General features: G+C 49.1%; 1 protein-coding gene across 2 annotated transcripts in view; it reads left to right on the top strand.

Annotated features, from left to right (window-relative positions):
- The window catches only part of DENND2A (DENN domain containing 2A), an 84346-nt gene extending 72549 nt beyond the window's left edge, over window positions 1-11797 (top strand). For both annotated transcript variants that reach the window (XM_044989320.1, XM_044989312.1), the window contains exons 15-20: window positions 4399-4576; window positions 6216-6257; window positions 7825-7942; window positions 8715-8954; window positions 10127-10213; window positions 11035-11797. In XM_044989320.1, coding sequence (XP_044845255.1) covers window positions 4399-4576; window positions 6216-6257; window positions 7825-7942; window positions 8715-8954; window positions 10127-10213; window positions 11035-11066 — 697 coding nt within the window. In that variant the 3' untranslated portion in view covers window positions 11067-11797. The remainder of the gene's footprint in view (window positions 1-4398; window positions 4577-6215; window positions 6258-7824; window positions 7943-8714; window positions 8955-10126; window positions 10214-11034) is intronic.
- The last annotated feature ends 6403 nt before the right edge of the window (window positions 11798-18200 follow it).

The raw sequence follows: 18200 nt of genomic DNA, 5'->3' as shown, positions 1-18200 counted from the left end.
GCTGTATGAGTTAATTCCATCCTTTCCCCTCACCTAGGAGCCTCACCAACTCTCCGCGCTGGAGATGGGTGGGCTCTGTTAGATTTTGTGGTTCTTCCTAAGCAGGATTCCTTAGCTGTCCTCTCTGGAACGGAGTCATGGATTAGCCAGCTGTGGGACCTTTACCAGCTTCACCCCCAGCTGGATCAGCTTTTCCCTGCTGGTGTCACCTACTGTCCACTCTGCTATGAGAAAGGAGGCAGCTTTTATGCTGTTCCCCTTCTTTCAGCTCATCCCAATTGGCTGGGGGAGAGGGGAGCCTGGCCCCTCTCTCTCTCTGCAAGGCTTCTGGCTCAGTGTCCTTAAAGAAACAGTAATGGGATTTCATCCCGAATGCTTTTTACTCCCGGGACCTCTTCCTCTTGCTGCGTGTCTCCCAAGTCCCTATATATATAATCAGGCCTTTCATCCTCCTAAAGGGCCAAGCCATGTGATGGGGTGGGTTGACCATTAGGCACCACTACTCTTAAAGGACAGATTACCCCGTCACAAGTCCTATAGATCCCTGCTGGGGACTGCAGCTGTGTCAACAATGCTTCGGGGTCAATAGTATCAAAGGCAGATCTAAAAGGATCAGCATGGACACTTGATTTTGATCATCACCAGTAGGAGATGACAAACCAACAAGAGCCGCACATGCTCCATGCTGTACCTAGGTCTAAAATCAGACTGATCAGGGCCCAGGCCATCTGAGCACTCTGGAGTTGCTTTTCTCTCTTCTCCCTAACCTCAACCTGAAGGAGAAGATTAGAGAACAGATGATAACTGATAGGATTCCCAGCCTAGAGAGTATGTGACTAAAAATCATTTCAGCATGACATGGTATCTGCCATGCCAAAGGGAGGCATTGACAGTCTCCACAAATAAGGGACCCGTGTCTTCCTGCTAGTTTTTAATCATTCTAAAGCTTCCATTTTGCAGTTGAAAGGCTGAAGTTCCCTGAATGCATCCAGCACCACAGCGAGCAATATTGGCTGAAACTCAAGCAGAGGAGACTCCACATTTGTATTCTGCCCCATGCCCCTGCTCCCCAAAGCAATTTCTGTGCACTCCCGGATGCTGATGGATCTGAAGCTAAGCAATCTGATCCACAACGTAGATTGAAAACTGCGCAATGGGAGAAATGTTCCACACTGAGCGCAGATGACCAGGATTAACCTGGGAGAGTTCTGGTGACCAGGATTTCAGAGATGCTACGGTGAAAGGGAAGAAAACCTTCTTTGCTTCCTGTACAGTCACAGCATACAACTAAAAAAAAAAAATTGTCATAACCAATGCAACTGAGTCTGTGACTTCCACCAGCTGTCCTCTGGCTCCCAGGCATCTTCCCTCCCACTTCCGCTGTCCCATGGTCTCTGTATTCCACTGTGACTTGCAAGCAGAGGAAGAGGGACTGGAGAGTCACTGTAATGCTGGTAGAGGACAAAATGGTTTAATATCCCACTAGCCCCCAGGTAGAGTAATGTTTTGGCTGCACAATGTTCTTCCTTAGAGCAGTCTGGAACCAGACCAATTAGTTTCGTTAGTCACTAAGGCCAACCTTTCACATCAGTTCCTATCCCTGGATGGAGGAGCTGGCTGTGCCCTGAAAATGAAGGAGGCAGAGGTTGGTTCACGACAAAGAAGTAACCTCTACCCTTGCCACCTGCATCCCAGCTCAAAAAAAAAGAGCTCCAATTCTATCCTCAGAATAATCCCATAACACTACTGATAATTGCTGACAGTGCTTCCACACAAACGCTGCTAGTATTTCTGCAGGTTATAAAAATTGGGGAGGTGAAAAATGTGCTAGGAAATAAAGAAGAAGGAGGAGGAAACCCCTGCTTTTCAGTCTTCGATAATGTTGGCCCCAAAATGTGTGAGGAGACACAGATTTAAAAATCTCTTAAAGGAGACCGTGTTAAAGGGACACAGTCAGGCTGATGTTCACATGGCAGGCATGCTCTTGTTACGAGTTTGCTGTAAACGAATGCAATCAAAGAACGTTTATTTTCCACGTGGTTTGCCTTGTGCAAGTGACAGGACCCTGTGCAGAGTCGGTATCAGTAGCGATGGTTGGTGGAGGCCCCTGCAAAAGGGGACTTGCTGAGGAGAGCGGAAGCAAAGTGCAAGGGGAGGTGAAGGGGCAGGAGGCTGGAATGTGCACAGAGAGCAAGAAGGGGGCAGGAACATGCTTTAGTGGTTAGGCTCCTGCACCCTTCTCAACATCAGCTGGGGAGCAGAGCCCTCTGCCCTGCTTTAAAAATCCAGGAGACGGTATTTAAAGGGCACTCCATCAGAAATGTCCATTTTTTTTTTTTACAGCTGTCAGTTAGAAACAAATCAAGTTGGCAGTGTCCCTTTAAGCAAGGAAATGAACATCTGGGCCTTTTTTATAAAGAGAGACTCCCTCCATGTGGAAGTCCCTTGAAGTAATTCCCTAGTATATTCTCTTCACCAGTTAGAGTCACTGTAAAGCCTAAAGAATAACAAAAACCTAGCGCTTATATAGCACTTTTCATCAGGAAATCTCAAAGCGCTTTACAAAGGGCCGTACCACTATCCCCATGTGAAACTGAAGCATTAAATGGATTCCTCTCTCTGCCCTAGGATCAGAATTCACTTATCCCCTGGCTGCCATGAACCTCTGTATAAACTGTTCAGAGCGCTTCTTCACCGGGTCACTGTGATGTCCCAACAACAGAAGTCACACTTTGCCAAATGGAATGTATCCAGTGAGAACAGGGTGACCAGATGTCTCGATTTTATAGGGACAGTCCCAATATTTGGGGCTTTTTTTTCATATGGGCTCCTATTACCCCCCACCCCCTGTCCTGATTTTTCACACTTGCTATCTGGTCACCCTAAGTGAAAAGCAGCCAAAACTTGTAGCCCAACCATGATATTCTCCTAAACCCACTCTGCTGTCATGCTGGAGGGACTCAAGTTTACCAGACTTAATTGGAACAAAAAATCAGGCCTCTTACTTTCTGAGCAAGCACAAGGCCACATCTACCAAACCCCCTTCTCTCGATCTCATTACAAGTCAGCAACAGCTGCCAGAGCCACATTTCTCACTGGAAATTTCCCCCCATGGAGTTTAATACAAGCCAGCTGTGAGTGCTTTCCTGGCCATGTGATTCCTTCAGGCCAGACTAGCCTTTCTCCCCTCCCCCATTCTTTCAAGAGCTGGATGCTAGTAAAACCGAAATGACGTTATGTACACAGCTTGTTATGGCGAGCCTCCCCATCCCCTGACATGCACAAACACTTCCAAAGCCAGAACAGATGAGTAACCAATGTCCCGCAGCGTGCTCTGCATAGCCCCGTGAAACTGACCGCACGCCCCGCCCACCTCTCCTTCCAGCACTTGGAAGAGTTCTCTGGCCAAACCTGCTTGGAAGTCGTCAGTGAAGGAACTTTCAGCAGAGTCACTGGTATCATTTGAATGGGAAAAGCATGAACTATCCCAGCTCCTCAGGGTATGTCTGTACTGCAATCAGGAGGTGTGATTTCAGCACTGTAGGCATCTAGATAGATCAAAGCTAGCTGGAGTAACAATAGCAGTGTAGCTGCGGCAGCATGGCATGGCTGGTCGCTCGCGCATGTGCTCCAGGTCCTGGATGGGGTTGCACTCAGGAGGCTAGCCCATGCCACTGTCCGGCTGCCACAGTTACCCTGCTCTTGTTACTGAAGCTGGTTTTGATCCAGCTAGAAAAAGGCAACTCAAGTATGTCTACCCCGTATACAATCACACCTCCCAATTGCAGTGTAGACATACTCGCAATCTAGTCCCTCCCCACCATCCTCTTGGGTCAGCCTCGCCTTTTGAGGCCCTATCCTGAGCAGGACGAGTATGGTAGTATAGTATTTTGTCCTGCTTTCTGTTGAGTATTTAGTCTGTTTTCTCTGAACTGTTCATTATATGTGCATTGATACCCTTTTCCCCTGCAGCCTTGTTCTTCGCTGAGGTGTATGCCGAGTGTCAGAAACAGAAGATGTTGTTAATTAAAAGAGTGTCATTGGGCTGGGAGAGAATTAAGCATCAGAACAAGCAGTGCCTTCAATACTGTAACTCTGTTCTCTAAAGAAAGCAAAGTTGCACAGTTAGCCACTTCTGTGTGTCCTATGCACAGCAGCTACTGGAGGCGGTGGGAAACGGCCCCTTGTTATGTGACAAAGGAATAGCTTTCAGTAATCCTCACCCATTGCATGTGTCTTTAGACCAGGAAATAAAGATTGGGGACAAGAGTTTTGAAAATGACTAGTGACTGTGGGCACCCAACTTGAGACACCTGAAAGGGGCTTGATTTTCAGCAAGTGCTCAGTGCTCACCCTCTGCCTTGCCTCTACTGCTGTGTGCTTTGTGTTGTCTTCTAGCACCTTGTCGAAGTGTTGCCATGCCATGGTGGCTCTCCTCTACCCCTTCACCTGGCAGCACACCTACATCCCCGTGTTGCCGCCTTCCATGATTGACATTGTGTGCTCACCAACCCCCTTCCTGATTGGCCTGCTCACCAGCTCACTGCCTCGCCTCAAGGAGCTACCGGTGGAAGAGGTGAGCCATGAACTCAGATGAAATTGTTGTTTTTAAAAGCCACAGGCGTTGGCTTCACTGTCTTCTCACCCAGAAGGGTTTGCCTCTTAGATTGTGTCACTGTTTTAAGGCAGGGTGGGATTGTAACTACCTGTGGCTGCAGAAATACAGCTATCCCAGTTGTCAGTGAACTGCATCATGAATAGAACCTGTAACCTTTGGCTTCAAGACACACAGGCTGCTACCTAGTGAGCAGGGACTTTGCTGCAGTTGGTAGGGGGAACTGACATAATGACCTTCATTTTTCCTTCCTGTCCCACAGGGAGTTGGGAGAAGGGCTCCAGTGGTGATTTTGCTGGTGGGGTTTATTATTACAAGTTTTGTTATAGTTGTAGTGCTGGCAGGACAGTGCATGCGGAGAGTCAATTGCTGAGTCTGTCATGTATGAATTGTTCTTTTTAGAGATTGTCCAGGGCCTGGGACGGTTGTAGTTAGTACAGACATCTGTCTGACTGGCTGTATCAGTCTGTTGTCTCTTGTCTTATACTTATCCCTAGCCTCTGCTTGCCAGTAGTTGGGAATGAGCGATAGGGGATGGATCACTTGATGATTACCTGTTCTGTTCATTCCCTCTGCGGCACCTGGCACTGGCCACTGTCGGAAGACAGGATACTGGGCTAGATGGACTCTCGGTTTGACCTAGTATGGCCGTTCTTATGTAAATTACAAGCTCTTTGGAGCAGGGACTGTGTTTTAGTTCTGTTGTACAGCACCTAGCACAATGCGATCTGGTCTGTGACTAGGGCTTCTAGGTGCTCCCACGTTACAAATAAATAATAATTATAGCAGGCCTGTAAATAAATGACTAACTCTGAACAGGACTGATGAGTGGTGTGCAAGGGCAAACACACACACACACAACGTGACAGGTCATAACATTTTTCAGCCATGCATCCAAAGTGTTCCTAGACTCCAGTGCAGGAAAAACCTTTGGGGGGGCTACAACCTTCTGCCCATTAGTGGCACTGATGGTAGTGAGGTGTTAAGGGAAATAATCTTTTAAAGACAAGCTTAGATCAGACACCCTGTTTTCCTCCCCACTTCACACCTGCTCTATAACTACCAACACTGTTCAGTCAGATCTGATCTTTGCAGAGTCATAGTAAGCAATTACTTCCAATATTCCTGTGGCAACGAGTTCCACAGATTACATACAATGTGTTAAAAAAAATTTAAAGTTGCATTGCTTTGTTTTGTGTGACAGAGTAAATACTAAATAGGAGTTCATGATAAATCCCCATATTATTTTGGTCACTCACTCATCATTGGCTGTGTAAAATAGTCTGTGGCTTCTTTGTAAAGCTTTTTGCTGAGACAATAGATCTGATTGTGTTCTAGTCTAAGGGTTTGGGATGTGTGGGGGAGAGGTGAAGGCAGGAGGGTTCAGGGCTGCCAGCTTCTTTCAGTTCAAGCTGTCATTTTGTGGCTTGTGGCGAAGTGGTCAGAAAACCACAGCAGGGGCCCTGCTGTTGACCAGTGTTTTATATCTCCTGCTGCTGCTGTGGTTCTGTGAGAGGGGAGGAGTTTCCTGGAGAGCCAGGAAGGCTTGAGATAATCTCTGGTAACAGGAAATAACAATTCCCCATTCTCTCATTGGTAGGTCCTTGTGGTTGACCTTGTTAATAACCGGTTCCTCAGACAGGTGAGTAGAGCTGTCCCATATGGGGCTTTTTTCTCCCACTTCCTCCATCTCCTTGCCTTGACCTGTATTTGCTTATTCTGCTTGGCTGGCTGGGCCAGGAGCACCTGCCTTGACCCAGGCTGGGAGGCAGGCTTTGATGGCAGGTGTTGTTTAACAGTAATGTCACAGTGCTTTGTGCTTAGGTAGCACCTTAAAGAATCTCAGAGCACTTTACAAACATTAAACCCTCCATAATCCATGTGAAGTAGAGAAGCATTATCCCCTTTTAACAGATGGGAAACTGAGGCACGAGGCCTGCAGAAGTGTGTTGTCCAAAGTCACAGAGTGAGTCACAGGCAAAGCTGGGAATAGACCCGAGTCTCGACACTGTCCTTTGCTCTAAGCACTGTCCACACTACCTTCTAGGGTAATATCTGCACCTTCCAGTGAAGAATGGTTTTAGTCGATCTTTCAGTTTCTGTCTTCATCGGTCCCTCTCATGTTCCTCTCTGCCTAGTCCTTGCATTACCAGACCATAGTGGGAAGACAATAAATGGGAATCTGGCCATCAGTTTGCAGACAAATACGCCTCTTCTGATTCCCTTTGATCTGGAGCAGAGAAGCATGAATTTTAGGGTGTCCTGGAACATATTCCTAGACCTGGAAGCCAGGGATTGATTATCAGGTGGTTTTGTTTATTTTCTAACCAGAATCCAACTCCTCTGAATCACAACCACAACCCACAGAATTCAGGCTAGGGCAAAAAATCAATCAGCTGGTTAAGACATTGGACTGGTCCAGGAGCGCTGGGGTCAACTCCCATCTCTGCCACAGACTCCTTGTGAGACCTTGGGCAAGTTTCTTAGTCTCTCGGGGCCACAGTTCCCCATCTGTAAGTGGGGATAATAGCACTGCTCTCCCTCACAGGGGTGATATGGGGACAACGGCTGTTTCTTATCTTTCAATACAGTTTTTTTATGTCAGCTGCTCTGGCTATACAGCCCTCTTGCAGTGGCTTAGAGCGTGGCAAACCCCTCCCTTCTGACTCCCAACTCTGTTACTGCCCAATCCGTCTGTGGTGTCTCTGTGCCTCCCCCGCTGCTCCCTGCATGTCACTGTATGGGACTGGGAGTGGGGTGGTGGTGAAAATCACTTAGCCATATGCAGGTCTTAGCCTAGCCGCTGTGCCTGCCTAGCTGCTTGCTGGCATTGTTTGGCTGACTCCTGCTCCTGATATTAGCAACACCTTACCTCCAGCAAGGCAGTGGGGTCAGGGCTGAGCGACATGATCTCAGATCGAACAGCTGAAACGAAAGGTTACAAATCTGTCCAATGTGAGGTGGTAGCTGGGGGGTGAGACACCCACTTTAGTGCTTGTAAAAGGGATGGACAGTCCTGAACAGAAGGCACTAGATAAGCACAGAGTATTGTTGTTATTGCTCTCCCGGTCTCATAACAGATAACTGTCCATGCCCTTGCCACGTCTCTCCCTGACTCCACGCAAGCTAGCTGAGGAGAAATGCAGGTCCCGGAGCCAGCACAAGCCCCACCCTGAGAAGGTCCCTGAGTGTGTGCTTGTGTTTTCTAGATGGAGGACGAGGACTCCATCCTGCCTCGGAAGCTGCAGGCCGCGCTAGAGCACATCCTGGAGCAGAGGAATGAGCTGGCTAGTGACAAGGAGGAGGGCTCTCTGAATGGCAGACACGGTACAGCCTGCAGCCTGTTTGCTCGTTTTCATCGGGTGGGCCCGGCAGCCCTTCAGTCACTTCCCCAAAAGGGGTGGTTTTCATCCCCTGGCCCAGGTTTGAATGGAAGATGTAGTTCAATTGCTAGAACTAGCTGAGGCTTTGCTACACTCTCCAGCGCGCTGGTGACCTTTGCTATATGACTGACTCCCATGGGGTCTCCTTCAGCCTCTGCCCCATCTGTCCTGCCTACACACACCCACCTTATCCACAGCCAGACTCCTTCTAGCCAAGGAGGCCACTTTGGTGTCAGTCCTCGGAGTGAAGCCTTCCCCTCCAGCCGGGCAGAGCCTGTGACAGGGGTGAATTGGCAAAGTGTGATAAGGCCTCCTGCTTAGCCGCTGGACTCAAACAGCACCTTGGAGTGGAGGTTGATGGGGGGCCACACTGAGGTTCTGCACCTTGTGCATGTGCCACGCTGGATCACCTGCCAGGGGCCTGCAACCTACGTAGTGCTCCTGGGAGCAGTGGTAGCCCACTCCCAGCCTTTTAGTGGAAAGTACATGTTGAGATGTTCTCTCTCCACAGCTGCTTCTCACTCTCAGACCTGTGCAGGGCACAGTTCCTAAAGAGGCCATCAGGGCTGGTAAGGTGGTGGGGAACCAAAGCCAGGAATGCAACTTCAAAGTAAACCAGGGTGTGACCCCTCCTGCCCAGTGCATCCTCACAGTTCCACCTCCAGCACCACCGTCACCTCATGGCTTTCTCTGCCTCTCCCCCACCTCTTCCTTAGAGTCCAGCCCCTTGAACGAAGTGGTGTCTGAAGCCTTTGTTCGTTTCTTTGTGGAGATCATGGGCCACTACTCCCTGTTCCTGACCCCCAGTGAGCGAGAGGAGCGGACCCTACAGCGGGAGGCCTTCCGCAAGTCTGTCTCCTCCAAGAGCCTTCGACGCTTCCTGGAAGTCTTCATGGAAACCCAGATGTTTGGGGGATTCATTCAGGAACGGGAGCTGCGGAAACAGGGGGTCAAAGGTTAGGGGCTCTTCTTATTCCAGCTAGGCTTGTGGAATCTTTGTCATCAGTCCCCTGGGAGTGGTGGGTGAGCAGCCAGCTTCGTCCCCTGGAGCAGCACTGACTGTAGCTCTGGGGTGAGGCCATGATGACCATGTGTATTTGAAAGATTGCAGTGATCCCATCTTTCTCTGAGAGAGGTGGGGCCTGAGTATAGACCCAGGCACCAATAACTCCAGGGTTCCATTCCTAGCCTCTATCTCTGGTCTTGGAAAAGTCACTTAAATTCTCTCTGCTTCAGTTTCCTTAGCTGTAAAGCTGGGGGAACTATTACTTACATCGCAGGAGTGTTGTGAGGCTTAGTTCATGTTTGCAAAGTGTTTTGAAGTGATGAATTTATTAATGAATGCTGGGAAATAATAGCAGTTTAGAGGTGCTTCTCTTAGCTTGTGAGCACCTTCTCATGATGTGTTAAGCAGCATAACTAGTTTCTGTCACCTGTGGTTCCTCTTCCGTTCTATGTTGAGCTTTTTGTCAGGGATGCTACAGAACTAGCATTAGCTCCAGTGTATTGATGTATAATGTATTTACTGTCGTAATGCCTCCTTCTGGGGATAGACATTTGAGAGAAGGGTGTCGAGGAGCTCTTAACTACTGTCCTGTGGCACTGATTTGAGGGGCCTGTCTCATCCAAACGGCTGGTCAGTGCTGGTTGAGCATCCTCCTCAAAAGATCTAATGACCGGTGGACATTGGAAACGGCAGAGGGATCAAAGAGCTTTTCCTAGATGGTGAAAATGTGGCCCCCAAATGTTAATTCCTCAAATGACCCCACATTCTAATCTCAGCTCCCTCCCTGTCAGAGAGATCAGGAGAATTCTCTTGAAAAGATTCCTCCATTCCCTCCACGAAGCAAAGATGTTCAGTCTGGCTTGTCGTGCCTGCATGAGGAAGCAGTGTGGCCTAGTGGATAGAGCACTGGACTGTGGTTCTGGAGACCAGGTCTGCCACTGGCCTGCTGGGTAACCTGGGGCAAGCCAATGTCTGCTCTGTGAGCTGCAATTTCCTCCTCTGTAAAATGGAGATTGTGATACTCATCTCCTTAGTAAAGTGCTTCTAGCTCTACTAATGAAGAGAAAGGTATTATTGTTATATATTTGGAACCAAAAGGATTGTGGATCTTTTTTGCCGCAGGTCTGTTTGAGGTACGTGCCCAAGAGTACCTGGAAACGCTCCCCAGTGGGGAGCAGAGTGGAGTTAATAAATTCCTGAAAGGACTCGGTAAGATGCAAGAGCAAACCATTGTCTTTTCACGGTGGTTGTGTTGCATGTTTCTCTTAACACCAGCTCAGTGATTTGGCAACAAAGGTGCTATTTTAGGTAGCTCCACTCTCCCGAGGGTTGAATTGGCTTTTCCCTGGAGCCTTCAATCAGTGGTCAGGGTTGGGCCATATAGTAACGCACACGTATGTCAGTGGCCCTGGGAGCTGCATTGCCGAGGCAGGAGTGTGCTGTGTGTGTGTCAAAGTTTGGACCCTGAGCTCATTACCTGACTCCCAAAGGAGGAAGGCTGGTCTTGTAGGCTAAGGCACTGGGATGGACTGGATCCCCACATGGGCAAGTCGGCTAATCCCCCTGTGTATCAGCCCCTCTCTGCTGAGGCCAGGGTGAGGAGATTACCTCCCAGCAGGGTTGTGAAGATAAATCTATTAACAGCTGTAGGGCAGGCCATGTAAGTACCTAGGGGACAGAGAGAAAGAGGGCTGGAAGTCCTTTGAAAGCACAACTTTTAACTATTGCCTAAGGGGGAAGGAGGGAGAAGGCCGCATCTTGTGTCCCGTTCAAATCGCCACTGTCCGGCTGACACATGCATTGCTATTGTGCCTAGCTCCAGCAGGAGCCAATTCCTTCCTTGGGGGGAGGGAGAACTTGCTCTTGAACAAGACCCAGCATTGCTGGGGCGGGGAGGAGGTGATTCCAAGGAACCAGCTCCCCCTCAGTCGTTACTCCAGTTGGCACTGGGGGTGAGAGATGGAGCTCAGACTTTCTCCGCTGTATATGTTGCTATGTAACGGCTGTTTTCCTCACTTCATCTCCATCAGGTAGCAAAATGAAATTCCTCCACAAGAAATAAGAGTCACGAGCGCCATCGTTCCATGAAATAGAAGGAGTTTACAATTCAGCAGAAACAAAATGAACTGTTACCCACCATTCCCACTTAGCATGCTCCCAAGGGGGTGACAGCCCTGGATGCTGAGCTCTGGAGGCAGAAAGGCCAGGGATTGCTCTTGTGTGAAAGTGGCCCCATGAGATGAACAGATGGCAGTAGAGCAGCCTGGAGAGGTCTCTGGACTCCTACAGTAACATGCACTGGACCAAGCACTCTAAACTCTGCAGTAGCATTTTGCAGACCTCCAAATGGATTTGATTTCTTAGTTATTATACTTTTTGTTCTATTTATATTGGGGTTAGGAAAAATATTAACCATTGACACATGCCCTGCCTCCTTTCCGAGTGGCACTGTTGGATGTGATAATGGAGACTAGGGAGAAAGGGTCGTATTACCCAGGACTGAGAACGAAGGAGGACAGAAGGAGGGGAGAAATAGAGGAAACATATGAAAATAGGTCTTCACAAAAACGAGGACTCTGAGGACTGCAGGGATGCCGAAGGACATGGGCAGGGTGTGCTTACGAATGAGGAAAGGAGGTGGAGGGGGAACCACTAAACCTACTGAGAACTTGATATGCCAGCCAACTAATCGACCGCTATGCTCTGCAAGGCAGCTGTGTCAGAGGCCTCGTGGAGAGGCCTTTCCTTGTATTGTCTAAGTTGAGAACCTTACACAATGTAATTAAAAGTGAGTGGCATAAAAGAAAATGAGTTGGGAATTATTGCTGAGAATTATAGATTTTTTTTTAACCCGCTGCTTCATTTATAGATTTTTTTTTTAGCCTTCTAGGCAGACTGCGAAAAGCTACAAAAGGATCTCACAAAACTAGGTGACTGAGCAACAAAATGCCAGATGAAATTTAATGTTGATAAATGCAAAGTAATGCACATTGGAAAACATACTCCCAACTATACATATACAATGATGGGGTCTAAATTAGCTGTTACCACTCAAGCAGGGCCGTCCTTACCCATACGCAAAATATGCAGCTGCATAGGGCACCAAATTTCTTGGTGCCCTGCGCAGCTGCATGCTGCTCTAGCCCCTGCTCCGCCTCTTCCCTAGGGCGCTCGCCCCTGCTCTGCCCCAGGCCTGCCTCTTCCTGCCCCATCCCAGCCCCACCCCCACTGCCCAGAAGACTCCAGAAGCGGACCGGCCTGCACTCACTGGTAAGTAGAGGTAGAGTGACCTGGCCCCAGCCTGCTCCACTCCCCTGGCTCCCAGCCACGCTGCCAGTAAGGGCTGGGGGACAGTTTCCCCCTGCACCCCAAGCCGGGGAGCCAGGGGAGTGGAGCAGGCTGGGGCCGAGTCACTCCACTTCCCTCAGAAAGTGGCCAGCTCCCCCTCACACAAACCCCAGTGGAGGCCTGGGACCAGCCCCGTCCCCCCCCGGAGGCCTGGGGCGGAGCCCCACACAGCCTCCCTCCCCCCCACCACCCCCCCCCGCAAAGGCCTGGGGCCCCACATAGCCCCCTCTTCAGGGCGGGGGACTGCATAGGGCACCAAAAGAGTTGGGAATGTTGGGAAGCATCAAGAAAGGAATAGATAATAAGACAGAAAATATCATATTGCCTCTATATAAACCCATGGTAGGCCCACACCTTGAATACTGCGTGCAGATGTGGTCGCCTCATCTCAAAAAAGATATATTGGAATTGGAAAGGGGTCAGAAAAGGGCAACAAAAATGATTAGGGGTATAGAACGGCTTCCATATGAGGAGAGATTAATAAAACTGGGACTTTTCAGCTTGGAAAAGAGGCGACTAAGGGGGGATATGATAGAGGTCTATAAAATCATAAGTGGTACAGAGAAAGTAAATAAGGAAGTGTTATTTACTCCTTATCATAATACAAGAACAAAGGGCCACCAAATGAAATTCATAGGTAGCAGGTTTAAAACAAACATAAGAAAGTATTTTTTCACGCAACACACTGTCAACCTCTGGAACTCCTTGCCAGAGGGTGTTGTGAAGGCCAGTACTACAACGGGGTTCAAAAGGGAGCTAGATAGATTCATGGAGGATAGATCCATCAATGGCTATTAGCCAGGATGGGCAGGAATGGTGTCCCTAGCCTCTGTTTGCCAGAAGCTGGGACTGGGTGACAGGGCATGGATCGCTTGATGATAACCTGTCTGTTCATTCCCTTTGGGGCACCTGCCATTGGCCACTGTCAGAGAACAGGATACTGGGCTTGATGGACCTTTGCTCTGACCCAGTATGACCTTTTTATGTTCTTATGGCCTTCTGCCTCATTTTGTATGTGAGTCAACAGGGCCATCTAGTGGTCAAATTGAATAGTCATTTATCCACCCACCCACACGCTGATGCTCAAGCACTCTTTCTGTGACAACTCTTTTGTGTCTCTCACTTTCATATAACGCCCACTAAAGAGCTCTCCACGATGAGCCCTGCCCAGCATCCAACCCTTAGAAACAGGCTTCCAGAAGTTCAAGTGGGTTTCCCTTTTCCAGACTTCAACTTTGACTGGGAATCAGCTCAGGCACAAAATATGGCAGCTCACCCAATGCTAAAACCCTTCTGTTCTGACAAGACATGCAGTGTCTGTTGTAGTTAGTTTGTGATGCTGATGAATTCCTGAATGGTTCTTGCGTTTTACATGGGATCTGACTTCCATGTTCTGTGTAAAGTTATCATTTTTAATGCGGGTGATTATTAAGTGTTACGCAGTGTTTGATTGGCAGTGGTGGCATGGCAGGACATGGCTGATGGCAAAGAAGGGGCATTGCCAATGGGTTCACCACCTCAGGCGCACCTGGAGAGAACAGCCAACTGTGTCCAAGGCAAATAAAAAGTTTTAGGACTCAGCCTTTGAAGGTAGGATGTTGTGGTGGTAGAATTTGTATTTGTTTATGTGGGTCACTGGCAAAACCAGTTTCATGACCCCTTTAGTTCCTAGTCCACTAGAGTATAGCAACTTATTACTGCTCCCAGCTAATGAGGTGGCTCCTTTTGTGGATGTGGCAGAGATCTGGGCTGCAACATTGAAGGTTCTCTGTGCAAACCCTGTGAGGCTACCCCATGCCAGCACTGTACGGGGCTTCGCACATGCAGGGCTCAGCTCCTCCTGGCCAGCGCCCCAGACCAGAGGGTCTTGGGCTTTCCCAGGGTAGCGGCCCAGCCAGAGGCAGTGGGGGAAGGAAGGAGCCTGCTGGCCAGCCTGTTACTGAGCTCAGTTCTCCGACCAGGGGCTGGTTCTCCGCACAGCGCTGGAAGCGGGATGCATGCCACCAGGCGGGAGGGGGAGGATATGGAGGTGCAGCAGGGGAGAGGGGGTGAAGGGGAAAAGCAGGGAAAGGATAACAAGAGGGGGAGCACGTAAAAGGCAGATGGGTGGGCAGCAGAGGTGACACTTAGCTGGCTGCCGCCTGGCACCTACCTACACTCACCAGCCACCACAGCTTGCAGCACTGGCCGGAAACAGGCTGGGGGGGGGGCGGGGTCCTGCTAGCCAAGAGCCAGCATGCAGCCGGGGCTGCGCTGATGGAGCAGCAGGGGGAATGGCTGGCCCCACGCACTACAGTTTGCCCTGGCACACCCACCCCCATCGTCAGCCACTGGACCCCTCCACTCACCGCTGGTGTGGGGGCAGCTGATGAGCAGGGATCCAGCCAGCAGCAGGACCCGCCGGAACTGATGGAGGGGGGAGGAAGACAGAAAATACAGGACAATTTGTCCGGTTTTTAGAAAAAGTCATGACACCTGCAGGTTAATATGGGACTGTCCCTTTAAAAACCGGACATCTGATCACCCTACTGGTGACTCATGGGGCTGGGGGTTTATTAGGTCCCCCAGTTCCCTGTCAGAACCCTGGGGATCTCCTCACTGGTTCCTTGCACCTATATGATCCCACATAAAACAGGCCCCAGTAGTATTCCCTCCAAAGCTTGCACAAGAGCAAGGTACTGGATGGCTCAGTGCGAAACACTCTGTGGGTGTTAATCAGAGAGCTTCTGCAGCACTCTCGCCCTCTGCTAGCCAAGGAAGCAAAAGCGTAGGCCCAGGAATCAAACCCAGGCCTCTAACATGGCAATATAGACCGTTAGGAGGACACTGTCAGGTTTAAAACCATATTTAAAAAAAAATTGTTAGCAATGAAAGCAAATTATGAAAGCGGGAGGTATTTTATAATCGAATTTGCTTTCACTATTTCTGGTGTTTATTTTCTGCATTAGGCTCAGTTTGAACAATGAAAATTGACAAGCCAGCTTCCCTTTTGTTTCGAGTGGGTTTCTAGTTAATTTCTCTTTTAGAGAAGAATGCTGCAATGTCGGACTGCAAACACTGCCAGGGGAAAGGCGATACTTTTTTGCAAATTGTTTTCATTGGCTATGTCTTATTTGATGCAAAATGTTTCTATTGTTTTTTCTTAAAAAGATCAGTTTTAAAAACACCTACATTTGGGGTCTGATTTGACCCAAAGTGTTCCCTGAGCCATCAACGCGATGTTTGAAAACTTACAAGCTCCAACTAGGGCCAACAAGGGAGAAAAAATAAAATCACTAACTCCACCTGCACACGCTGGACTAGGAGAGTTCTTTGGTGGGATGGAGTGGGAGAGTTTGTACGTGGCTCACGTGACTGCTTTATTTCACCTGGGATTTTGGACCTGGTTCAGTTAAACGAAAAAAACCCACATGTTTAGCCCCACCACCACGAGGGGGAGCTGTGAAGAGTGGGCAGGAGCCTGGTTGCTGCTTCTCTCTCCTCTCCTGCTCTGCTGGTTGCAGGCCCAGCTGTTTCCCTCCCCATCATCCGCTGAGCCATGCTCTGTCCTACCCTCTGTCTCTCTCTCAAGGTTCTGGGGGAGGGAAGCATAGGAGAATACAGGCATATAGCAAAGCAGATGTGCTGCTGGAAGTTCTTCCCTGGCTGGCATGAGAGCGCCCCTCTCCTGTTTCAATTGCCTTTTAACCCCTGCTCATGAAGACACCCAGATGAGGAGGGATTGGGAAGTCCTGAAGCTCACCTGCTCCCTGGAGAGAGGCCAGATGGGAGGAGCCCCAAGCCTTCCTCTCTGGAAAGAGGAGAGAAGCCCCACATCCACCCTCTGTGAGAAAGAGGGTGAGTGGAGATGTCTCCTGAGGATGCATACAGGTAAAAGGAGTTTTAGGGATGGTAGTGTTTGGGGAAGGTGGATTATGGGGGAGTGGGACATCCCTAGAGTCAGAAAAGCATCCACAGTCCTGGATATTCATCTGATACCCCTCCCCCAGACCATGGAAGGGCCTTGATAATTCATATATTCAGCTTAAGAGCAGCCTACATTTCACCAGAGTCATGCATATGGAAGTCCCCTCTCAGCACCTGGGGGGCTGATGGCCTTTGATCCTTGTGTTCTGGAGAGTTGTGCCTGCAAAACTTCTTCAGATGTTGGCACCTCTCTTAGAAGGAGCTGTGGTGTGTGCAAAGAGTGAGTGGGTGAGTGAGTGGTGGGCAGGGTGGACACGTGCCTTCCCGAGAGATGGGTGTGTGTTAATTAGCTAATGTCTGTATGGTGTTTAGCAATTTATATATTCTTTATGTATGTGTGTAGCATAACTGGGCCTCCTTCCTGGTTGGCCTCTAAGCAATACCCCAGTATAAATGTAAGATAATCATAATATACAAGTATGATTATTATGGGGACAGTGGTGAATAGACAAACTTCATTCAGGTCCTAAGAGCTGCACAGTGGAACCCTGCATGTCAGGAAGGGCTAGAGCAGCAGCAAAACAGGGTAAAACCAGCTGATTCTCAGCTGGACCTTTAAGACCCCCAAAGAGCCTTCCCCTGGGAGACTGGGTTTGCAGCGGTAGTTTAGTAACACTAAATCTATCCAAAGTTATTGACTTTTTACCAAACTTGGTACAATACTATTTCATTTATCGGGGTGTCTCTCTCAAAATGCTTTACTGAGAAGTGGAAGACAGAAATTGAAGCAAGCATAAGGGTTGTGTTTTCGGATGGTATAAAACGAGGGAGCATTGAGGCCACAGAGAAACTGTTCCAGGCAGTAGGAGCTGTGGAGGAGAAGGCTCTTGCATCAAATGCAGTAGGAATGTGAGGGGGTTGTTGCTAGATATGAGAAGGGACCAGGGCAGAGAACAGGTTCCTGAAGTAGTCTGAAGCAAGACGGTGGGGGATTTGAAAACAAGGCAGGCGGTTTTGAAGGGAATAGAGAGCCTATGGGATTGTTTGAGGATGGGCATGATGTGACTCTGCTTTGTTGTTTGTGTGAGAAGACTGGCATCAGCCTTCTGCATATGGTGGAATGGGAAGAGCTGGAATTTGAAGCCACAGAGCCTGCAGTTCAGGCTCAAGGTTGCTAGAGGCTTATCATCTTAATCACCCCCTCTGCTTTCAGTGCTGCTATTTTAGGGTGTCCAAGTTAGGAGTCTCGGCACCTGGCTCTCAGAAGTACTGTACACTCCGCTTAAACTCAGTGCGACTTAATTTCCAGCTTTCCAAAGAAGCCAGTAGTGGCATCCACAAAAAAATCAGTGGGGCCCATTGCATAATGTAAAGTTAATTATGTATAGGTGTTTTTTGTTTTTTTTAAATACCTGTTTCCTTCCATCAGTTACAAATTAAATTGAATGTGCTTTGTTCTAGAAGCAAGTAGAGAGGAGAACCCAACTGATCTTCTTTTCCATTTGTTATTTTACCCACCTCGATCATGTAACAGTCCAGTTTCCAGCGGTCAAGTGCCAACATGACAAATCCCACCACCCATTTGTGGTTTGTTGGCCGCCTTGTCAGTAGCCTCAGCAGATAGGCTGATAGGGGCCAAATGAGAATGGAGATTTGAACTCCCCTTTCTCTGCTAGGTGCTGTTCCTCCAGAACAGAGTTGAATCAATATCAACTGCTGCTGTCTCTGATCTGGGGATAATTTCTGTTTCTAGAGCTGTCAGTGTAGCACAGGGATCGGCCAAGGGATGTGCTGGCCGCCGCTTCCCACAGCTTCCCACAGCCCCCATTGGCCTGGAGCAGCGAACCACAGCCAGTGGGAGCCGCAATCGGCCGAACCTGTGGATGCGGCAGGTAAACAAACCGGCCTGGCCCGCCAGGGTGCTTACCCTGGCGGGCCACAG

Source organism: Mauremys mutica, chromosome 1 (assembly GCF_020497125.1).
Source record: "Mauremys mutica isolate MM-2020 ecotype Southern chromosome 1, ASM2049712v1, whole genome shotgun sequence".
Taxonomy (NCBI): Eukaryota; Metazoa; Chordata; order Testudines; family Geoemydidae; genus Mauremys; species Mauremys mutica.
Note: the sequence above shows the minus strand (reverse complement) of the source record. Positions and strands in the feature narration are given on the sequence as shown.